The sequence below is a fragment of the Schistocerca serialis genome, chromosome 2 (assembly GCF_023864345.2).
Source record: "Schistocerca serialis cubense isolate TAMUIC-IGC-003099 chromosome 2, iqSchSeri2.2, whole genome shotgun sequence".
Lineage (NCBI taxonomy): Eukaryota > Metazoa > Arthropoda > Insecta > Orthoptera > Acrididae > Schistocerca > Schistocerca serialis.
In genome coordinates this window covers 495,926,934-495,937,221 of record NC_064639.1, presented here as the reverse complement: position 1 = coordinate 495,937,221, position 10,288 = coordinate 495,926,934, and the positions used below count along the sequence as shown (strand labels likewise).

The following is a 10,288-nucleotide window of genomic DNA, read 5'->3' as shown; positions in this document are numbered from 1 at the left end:
GTACCGTGCACTATTCAGTGTCCCCTCGACGATCACCAGTGGTGTACGGCCAGTGTAGGAGATCGCTCCCCACACCATGATGCCGGGTGTTGGCCCTGTGTGCCTCGGTCGTATGCAGTCCTGATTGTGGCGCTCACCTGCACGGCGCCAAACACGCATACGACCATCATTGGCACCAAGGCAGAAGCGACTCTCATCGCTGAAGACGACACGTCTCCATTCGTCCCTCCATTCACGCCTGTCGCGACACCACTGGAGGCGGGCTGCACGATGTTGGGGCGTGAGCGGAAGACGGCCTAACGGTGTGCGGGACCGTAGCCCAGCTTCATGGAGACGGTTGCGAATGGTCCTCGCCGATACCCCAGGAGCAACAGTGTCCCTAATTTGCTGGGAAGTGGCGGTGCGGTCCCCTATGGCACTGCGTAGGATCCTACGGTCTTGGCGTGCATCCGTGCGTCGCTGTGGTCCGGTCCCAGGTCGACGGGCACGTGCACCTTCCGCCGACCACTGGCGACGACATCGATGTACTGTGGAGACCTCACGCCCCACGTGTTGAGCAATTCGGTGGTACGTCCACCCGGCATCCCGCATGCCCACTATACGCCCTCGCTCAAAGTCCGTCAACTGCACATACGGTTCACGTCCACGCTGTCGCGGGATGCTACCAGTGTTAAAGACTGCGATGGAGCTCCGTATGCCACGGCAAACTGGCTGACACTGACGGCGGCGGTGCACAAATGCTGCGCAGCTAGCGCCATTCGACGGCCAACACCGCGGTTCCTGGTGTGTCCGCTGTGCCGTGCGTGTGATCATTGCTTGTACAGCCCTCTCGCAGTGTCCGGAGCAAGTATGGTGGGTCTGACACACCGGTGTCAATGTGTTCTTTTTTCCATTTCCAGGAGTGTATATATTCTTGAGAAGAAACAGACATGTAGTCTACACCGAGAAGCAGACACGTGTCACATAAGTATTTAAGAATGTACATGCATGATCGTGTTTCGTTTGGTGGCACTAAAATTCTTATTACTTAATATATAAATTCCGGGGAACTGCTTCTTGAGCCCACGCAAACTTCTGACATTGATCTGAAAGCAGATCTTGCACGTTTTGGCCATAATCTCAGTTTGTAAAGGCTTTTTTACTCATAAATACTGCAACTCATCGAAATAATTAATTCTTCGATTTCTCGGAAGCTGTCAAGTTACGGATCTGATAGGTGTGAACAAAAGTTTCATTTTTCTCTAGTGTTGTAACAATTCAGTGGCAACAATAAGAAGACAAAGAAGACAAATAATTGAAAAAAAAGACATTCCGTTTGCGGACATAATGACTTTTAATGTATTACTTTTTTGATCTTTGAGTTAATCACTTTTTTATAACAATGTTAACCTGTTTCGGATATCAAAGGCCATCTTCAGATGCTGTGGGTGGTATTCGACGATCAAGTATTCATGCGTTGTCAACGCTTGAACGCTTGTTCATCAAATGATTGGTCAAAATATAAAAAGAAATACGTAAGAACAACATTAGTGTGTGAATATCATATTCGGGAATGCTGTAGCTGTGACATTGTTGTGAACCAACTGAGCGTCAGTAGCCACCGTGAGATGTCAAGTAGTATGCTTCTGCAACAACCACAGACCACGGAAATGTAGCAATGTACACCCTCGCAATCTGATTGCTCTATGGGACCGTATCATCAACAATTTGCCTAACTCCATATGCCATACTTTAAGTAACTCGTAGAGTTTCTTTTTCGCCAAATTGAGACCATTATCAGGGCTAGAGGGAGTTTTACGTGACATCGGCGTAGTATCTCTGTTGGACGAGTAGTATTTTGTCTGGTGTTCCGTGCAAAAAGAAGTAACTGGTAATCATGTGTGTATGCCACTGTCAGTGCGCAGTCAACGTGCCGGAAGCTGGAGTTCGGATTATAATCGGAGACGGTCAATACTAAACCTCGAACCATTTTGCTTTTCATTTTTCTGAAAAAATATTAACGCATTTTTGTAAGACACGATTCAGTTTATAGACTTTATGGCAGACAGTTACAGTAAGTGTTCATCCACGTGTGCGTCATACAGGTGGGTATAGCTGCAATGTTTTTCTGTCCAGGCCCAGCTGACTGCGCCTTTTCTCTTTGCCTTCGCCAGTTTGGCGTTCCCTTTTTTTGTGATACGGCCAGAGGGCGCGTGGAGCGTGCTAATAATAGCGCATTTGGAACGGCGTGCGTAAGGAGGCGGGCAGTCGGTGTGTGTCTCAGTGCCATCGCTGACGCAGCTGCCTGGCGTTTCCAGCCTGGTGCCTGCTGCTTGCTACGGTATCTGGCAGTCGCGTCTCCCACCAGGTACTGCAACTGCCACTTGTTGTCTCTCTCTTGTAAACCCCTCCACTCTAATGGAATACCCTGTCCATCAATCGAACAGTGCTATTCTGTGTGATGATTCACTATGTAAATGCGGACATTTATTTAGAAAAGCTTGTTTTTCAGTTGTGTGTTCCAGGAACCGACTGTGTCTTGCCGTTATAGACTAAAAAACAGTGGACAGTTGGATGAAATAAATCAGATAATTTACGAGAAGATAGATGACACTAGAGAAATTTTCGATCGAATTCCACAAGGTTCAATGTTTGGGCCGTTATTGTTCCTCACACAGTAAGTTTACGAAGGTGCGTAGATCTGACCAACATTTTACAAACGCCCAGTTATGAGAAAGAGGCAGTATTGCTTTAATGTCTGTTTTTGTTTTGTGAATGGAACGATGTAGGTCCCAGATCTTCGAGATTTTCATGTAACGTTTCTGGAAGCTTGCATTGACACTCAGTTCTGAAAGCGCGACTTAGGTGATAAATGTGAAGCCCACTTCTGATACAAGAGCACAATTCTCACTGTTTAACCTGACGCTTACACGTACCGGTTCTCATTGTTACCGACGAAAAGAAATCGAGAAGTAACATGGAATAAGCCAGATTATCGAGGCAGCGCATCTGATGTGGGGGAAGTGGCCAATGGAGTTTCACAATGTTCATTGTTCGCTCTGCTATTAGTCCTTGCCCACTAAGTTTCCACAAAGATATCAACACAAGGTTTTCGTTGAGTAAAAGTGTACAATTTGGGAAAATTAAATTTGTGGGGGTGCGGGGGGGGGGGGGGGGGGGGGGAGAGAAAATTGGAAATTTGTGGCAAGTTCCTATGGGACCAAACTGGAGGTCATCGGTCCCTCGATTTACACACTACTTAATCTAACTTAAACTATCTTACGCTAAGGACAAAACACACACCGATGCCCGAGGGAGGACTAGACCCTCGGACGGGGGGAGCCGCGAGAACGGTGGCAAGGCGCCTCAGACCGCGTGGCTACCCCGCGCGCCCAGGAAGGAAGTGAATTGTTTTGCTACACTTAAATACTTGTAGCTTTTTCCTGGAGTAAGACGTTGAAGAAAGTATGTAGCTTTGTGATTATAATGATGTATTTGGAACATCCTGAAATAGAGGGATGTTTTCAGATATCTGGAGGTCTGCACAGATACGGCCATGGATATCCGCTTTAATAACTACTTTGCGAATAAAAGCCTGCGCTTTCATGCATATTTTCTTGTAAATCTTCAAATATTACCTATAAAAACATCTTTGTGGGCCTAGAAGACAGTATCAGTACTAAGAATTTCGTTCATTTGTGTTACATGAGGATGATAACGATAAGTTTTAAGTCACTATTGTAAACCATTTGAAATGATGTGTCACTATGTTGGGTTCGACGCCCACTGTCGTGAAGAGGGTAGATGCTTTGTTGCCATCTGCAATGGCTAAAGATGCCGAGATACCCTTCTTCCTGTTTGTCCCCATACTTACACGCAAACCCTGATTACGGTGTATTGCAGCGGCCTTACTTGTGATTGACTCCTGTTTCGTCTACTGTGTAACAGGTCACGTACGCAATCAGGATAAGCTGCCACAATGCTGCCTCAAGGCTCTTCTAGGGCACTATATCCACTGTAAACTTCGCGTCACGGTCTAACATCTGTTTATGTGTCAGATGTACAAGATGTATCAGAGACGTCACAAATAATGTGCAGCACAAAATATACCAAGGACCCTCTTATATATATATATATATATATATATATATATATATATATATATATATATATATATATATAAAATTAAACGTCTATTACATTGAGAAGTATATTATGTTAGCATGATTTAATACTGTTGAATTGAAGTAAATCTGACATTAAACAGTATGCATTAAGTGACAACTTTTAACTCCATTAGACTGGCCAACTGCTACGAAGAACATTTCACAGTAATCTTAATAACTCCAGAAAGTTGCAAGTTGTGGAACGTATCAAGAATATGACAGGTTATATTATATTAAAATGTGGTCATGATCGGTCTATGTTTTTAATCCGTAGAATGTAAATTACAACCTGTGTCTTGGGAAGACAAAACTTTAGGCTAGCGGCGTTTTAATGAAAAGAGCTCCGAAGTACAGAACAGGTTAAAATGATTAAAGAAATTTAATATCAATGGATGCAAGCGCGGATTACGACACTTGCGGAAGCGTATCTGTGACCTCTGTACGTAATGTTCGACAGAGTTTAACATTTTTTTGCAAAACAGCTGCATGCGACATATTACAATACTGGCCATTAAAATTGCTACACCACGAAGATGACGTGCTGCAGACGCGAAATTTAACCGACAGGAAGAAGGTGCTGTGATATGCAAATGATTAGTTTTTCAGTCCATTCACACAAGGTTGGCGCCGGTGGCGACACCTACAACGTGCTGACATGAGGAAAGTTTCCAACCGATTTCTCATACACAAACAGCAGTTGACCGGCATTGCCTGGTGAAACGTTGCTGTGGTGCCTCGTGTAAGGAGGAGAAATGCGTACCATCACGTTTCCGACTTTGATAAAGATCGTATTGTAGCCTATCGCGATTGCGGTTTATCGTATCGCGACATTGCTGCTCGCGTTGGTCGAGATCCAATGACTGTTAGCAGAATAAGGAATCGATGGGATCAGGAGGGTAATACGGAACGCCGTGCTGGATCCCAACGGCCTCGTATCACTAGCAGTTGAGATGACAGGCATCTTATCCGCATGGCGGTAACGGATCGTGCAGCCACGTCTCGATTCCTGAGTCAACAGATGAGGACGTTTGCAAGACAACAATCTGCACCAACAGTTCGACGACGTTTGCAGCAGCATGGACTAGCAGATCTGAGACCATGGCTGCGGTTACCCTTGACGCTGCATCACAGACAGGAGCGCCTGCGATGGTGCACTCAACGACGAACCTGGGTGCACGAATGGCAAAACGTCATTTTTTCGGATGAATCCAGGTTCTGATTACAGCATCATGATGGTCACATCCATGTTTGGCGACATCGTGGTGAATGCACATTGGAAGCGTGTATTCGTCATCGCCGTACTGGCGTATCATCCGGCGTAATGGTATGGGGTGCCATTGGTTACACGTCTTGGTCACCTCTTGTTCCCATTGACGTCACTTTGAACAGTGGAAGTTACATTTCAGATGTGTTACGACCCGTGGCTCTACCCTTCATTCGATCCCTGCGAAACCCTACATTTCAGCAGGATAATGCACGACCGCATGTTGCAGGTCCTGTACGGGCCTTTCTGGATACAGAAAATGTTATACTGCTGCCCCGGCCAGCACTTTCTCCAGATCTCTCACCTTTTGAAAATGTCTGGTCCATGATTGTGGAGCAACTGGCTCGTCACAATACGCCTGTCACTACCCTTGATGAACTGTAGTATCGTGTTGAAGCTGCATGGACAGCTGTACCTGTACACGCCATCCAAGTTCTGTTTGACTCAATGCCGCGGCGTATCAAGGCCGTTATTACGGCCAGAGGTGGTTCTGGGTACTGATTTCTCAGGATCTATGCACCCAAATTGCGTGAAAATGTAATCACATGTCAGTTCTACTATAATGTATTTGTCCAATGAATACCCGTTTATCATCTGCAATTCTTCTGGGTGTAGCAATTTTAATAGCCAGTAGTGTAAATGTGAAATCCATTTGTGACGTCACTGCGGAATTTCCACTCTGTTACGCGATGCTTACTTGTACTGTGTAGGCTGTCTGTGTCTCTAAGAAAGACTCAGTGTAAACTCTGACAAGAGTCATACCATATTCTCCTTCTTCCATCAGTTTCAAATGCATTAATTGGAGTATATTGTCGCATTTTCTAAGAAAAGCTTTGATTTCTTCAGTACCATCATACTTAATAAAGTACTGAACATTAATCATGCAGCAAACTACTAGCCTCTTAGTATTGTAGCCCATTCCAGCCCGGTTTGCATCAGGATGGGTGAAAAAGAATGCTAAGGGAGAACAGATATAAGCCAAGGTGTACAGTGAAAAAGCGGTAGTACTGGCAGGCGTTTATTCAAGCAGCGTATAAGCACTGTGTACTTGCAAACACAGCCGATCGCGGAATGCGCCGAAACCCCAATCAGGCAATTGCGTCCGCAGTCATGAGTCGTGGACCGCATTGCCGAGCATCCCATCAGCAGGCGACGCCGAGCGTGTCGCGTGTGGAGAAGAACGTGTGTGCTTTGATGCAGTAGCCGACGACAGACGTCCGTTGCCAAGTACCTGTGCCCTGTTGAACACCCGCCCCCCTCGCGCTGCCCATCTCCCCAGGGGTCGAAGGGATGATAGTCGATGACGTCTAGGTGGCTACGAGGTCGCGAGGATCCATCTGACCCAGCCGAATCGCAGACAGATTGCAGTCCGTCGGCCGAATTCTCTCAGAGCGCCGATGTTGGCCGCCTACCTGCTTCCTGCATCTGCGAAGCTTCCAGAGTCCCGCGACATTACGCTACTGGTAGGCACACCTCGCCAGAATTCGATGAGTCAGTCAGGGTGTAGGTTGTCAGCCGATCTTCAGCGCCAAGGGTGGGTCGCATTTTCTCTGAAACGCAGAAGCCCAGCATTCTCTCCGATTCAGGATGCAGAATCGTGGCACGACTGAAGAAGCTTTGAGCCCCTGAGCTCAATTATTTATACCCTCATAGCTACCCCTCTGATGTCCTATTAGAGGCGGGCAAGTAGGTTTGCTTCATATTACTTGTCCTGTAAGCTTTTCCTCGCTCGCTCTGCACTGAGAACAGGTTACTAGGCCCGGTTAAATCTGCAACATGTGAGTTTCAAGTTAGCACGCAAATGCCCAAATTATAAAATATTACTTCACTCATGGTCACACTGAATTAGCTGTTCCGTACCCTTAACTGTTGGCCAGTGTCGCAAATTCCGGTCTCCGGATTGTTTGATCGTAATGTCGCCTATAAGGTCCAGTGGCTTACTTGATTAGCACAACGGTGTAAGTAACCAATCATGCCTCGCACCTCACTAAGCTGTTGAATCTGAGCAACTGATAAGAAACGCAATAGATGGGTTAGTTGTACGAGGGGAAATAACTGGAATTAGCTACATAGTAAATTGGATATCGAGATCGACTATGGCTTGAAACTTTGTGCAGCTTTGACAGTATAGGGAGAACCTACTTTGACAGTCTGGCCAGGAAGTAGATGACCCTAACCACACACGTACCACGAATCATTAATATACTACAGAATATTTTACCCAAAGAGGGTGCAGCTATCATTACGCCATACAGAAGAGTTGCATACTCTCGGGAAGACAAAGGATTGACAGAAAAAGCAGAGGTGACCCAAAGAAATTTAGCATGCTTCGACACAGGTACATTTAGTACACTCAAGATCACATACGTAGTTATAGGCCATGTGGACATCTAATGCCGAATGGTATGAACTCTGTCGAATCTGTGATCGATTTCGGTTCAAAAACTTATTGGTATTAGGTTTTATGTGTGACTCCGTTCAGGCTGTCTACGCTCACTATTTGGACTATCCTAGTCACCCCTGGGTGGGAGTGGTGGCGTGCTCCTGTTATCCAGCTACCTGGAGGCTGGGTGTGGTGGACAGTCTGAGGATGTGAGTACTGTTTCACAGCATCTTGTGTTGATCTGGTGTCCGCACTGAGATCGCTTTCAATATGGTAGCTTAAGAGGAGTCTTGAGCGACCAGGTTAGCTAAGGAGGGGCGCACCGGGCCAGGCAGGAAACTGAGCAGCCTAAAGTCTCTCTCCTAGTCATCCCAATGTTTCTATAGTTCCTAGTCCGCTGAAGGTTACCTGAATCTCAGCCTCCTGGGTAGAGTTTTACGGGCTACGTGGGCTTTCCGAGCGTGCTGTTTCCTACCCTTTTGAAGACGACGCAGATACGTGGGACTTCTAACAAGTTTTGCACAGTGGGTTTTCCGACCATAGCCTCTCCCACTGATGACTGACGCCAGTCATTCACCAGCAGCGTGCGTCTTATTACCGTGTCGGCCGGGCAGTGCCCTCGCCGATAGCCTTTGTTTCCGTTTAGTTTGGTAGGCCTAGGCTACTTTGAGTTCTAGGCACTGCAGGAAATGGAAATATTAATTACAAAAACAAAAAGGAAGCTGTATCTTCTCAAGGATGGTCATCGCTTCCGGATGCTCAGAAAATGAACTGGTTGCGCGTGAATTTCGAACGGAGTAAGTGCCGAGGCCATTTAAAAATTGCAAGTGGCAGAATCATCGCTGAACAACATTATCGTCCACCAGACGAAGCAGATGTGCAGATTAAGAAAAAAAAGTATAATTGCAGGAAAAGAATCCATGAAGAAAAGGCTGTGTCTTTCTTCCAAAACTGTATAGAGGAATTTCGATATTTGAAATATAAAAGTTTAGATTTCGTCGCAAATATGCCAAATCATAAAAATTCCAAGACTACATTGTGTAAAGCTACAAGCGAAGCTACGGCAACGACACAGAACCGTGAAATTATTTTGGAGAAGTTGAGCGAAGACATTTTGAAAGTAACTCAATGTAAAGTTTTTTTAAATTACCACTACCAGTCACAAACTTTGTCAACCATTGTATTATTTATTTACCGACATGTTTCGAGGGAATACCTCATCTTTAGGCTAAATGACATTACAACACAAAAATGGTTCAAATGGCTCTGAGCACAGTGGGACTTAACATCTGAGGTCATCAGTCCCCTAGAACTTAGAACGACTTAAACCTAACTTACCTAAGGACATCACATACATCCATGCCCGAGGCAGGATTCGAACCTGCGACCGTAGCGGTCCAGACCTTAGCGCCTAGAACCGCTCGGCCACTCCGGCCGGCGCATTACAACACAACTTTACAATAAGTTCATATCAATGTTGCATAGTCTTTTCGTAAATGCTGTTGCCATTCTGTGAAAGAAGAGAAAACTTAGTTAAGAGGCGATGTCACTTTGGAAGCTGGACTGATGTTTGCAAGAAACCGTTACAAAACATTTTCGTGCAAACATCAGTCCAGTTCCCAAAGTGACGTCGCTTCTTACTAAGTTTTCTCTTCTTCCACAGGATGACCACAGCATTTACGAAAAGATTATGTAACATCAGTATGACATTGTAAAGTTGTGTTGTAATGCCATTTGACCTAAAGATGAGATATTCCCTCGAAACATGTAGGTAAATAAATAAGTAATACAATAGTTGACAAAGTTTGTGACTGGTAGCGCCCATTAAAGAAACCTTTACATATTTCTTGAGACAGTCACGGTCGGAAAATAGTCGAAATTGCTTCAAACTGAAGTTAACAGGTTTTTTATAATTGTCGATGGGTCTGTTCCTAACAAAAGAATCCTGGTGTTTGGTTGAGAAGAAACGGGGAAAATCTCATGTGAAAACGGAACGTCATATAGGCGGTACATCTGACAATCGTTCGAAACAATTGAAACAGCTGTACACCATACAGTTGATTTCGGAATACAAGAAGAGGAGACGAAAGTATATACTGTTTTATTTGTTTTTCTCGCAGACAAAATTCAAAACACACATGAAAAACTTTTTTCTGGATTGAAAAATGAGATGCCTCGATGGTCATTGAAAACTACAGTGTAAGACTTCGAAATGGCTACAATTAGAGCTATGGAATCAGTGTTCTCCAGAACACCCCTTTCCGGTAGAACATTGCACTTCAACCAGTGCCCATGGAAGAAGATAAAGGAGTGGGGATTAACGGACGAACACAGGGATAGAGAAGTCCAATAGTTTTGTCACATGTGTGCTGAAGTGACACGTCGTACACCAAACAATGTTGATGACTTTTGCATCGGTAATAGTGGAGGAAATGCCCGGTAGAGAAAAGGTTATGAAATTCACTCACTATATCGATAATCAATGGATGGAAAATC

General features: G+C 45.1%; 1 protein-coding gene across 1 annotated transcript in view; it reads left to right on the top strand.

Annotated features, from left to right (window-relative positions):
* Positions 1-2,574: 2,574 nt before the first annotated feature.
* Positions 2,575-10,288, top strand: part of LOC126456136 (glutamate receptor ionotropic, kainate 2-like) — a 293,829-nt gene continuing 286,115 nt past the window's right edge. The window contains exon 1 of the mRNA XM_050091890.1: positions 2,575-2,656. Coding sequence (XP_049947847.1) covers positions 2,628-2,656 — 29 coding nt within the window. The 5' untranslated portion in view covers positions 2,575-2,627. The remainder of the gene's footprint in view (positions 2,657-10,288) is intronic.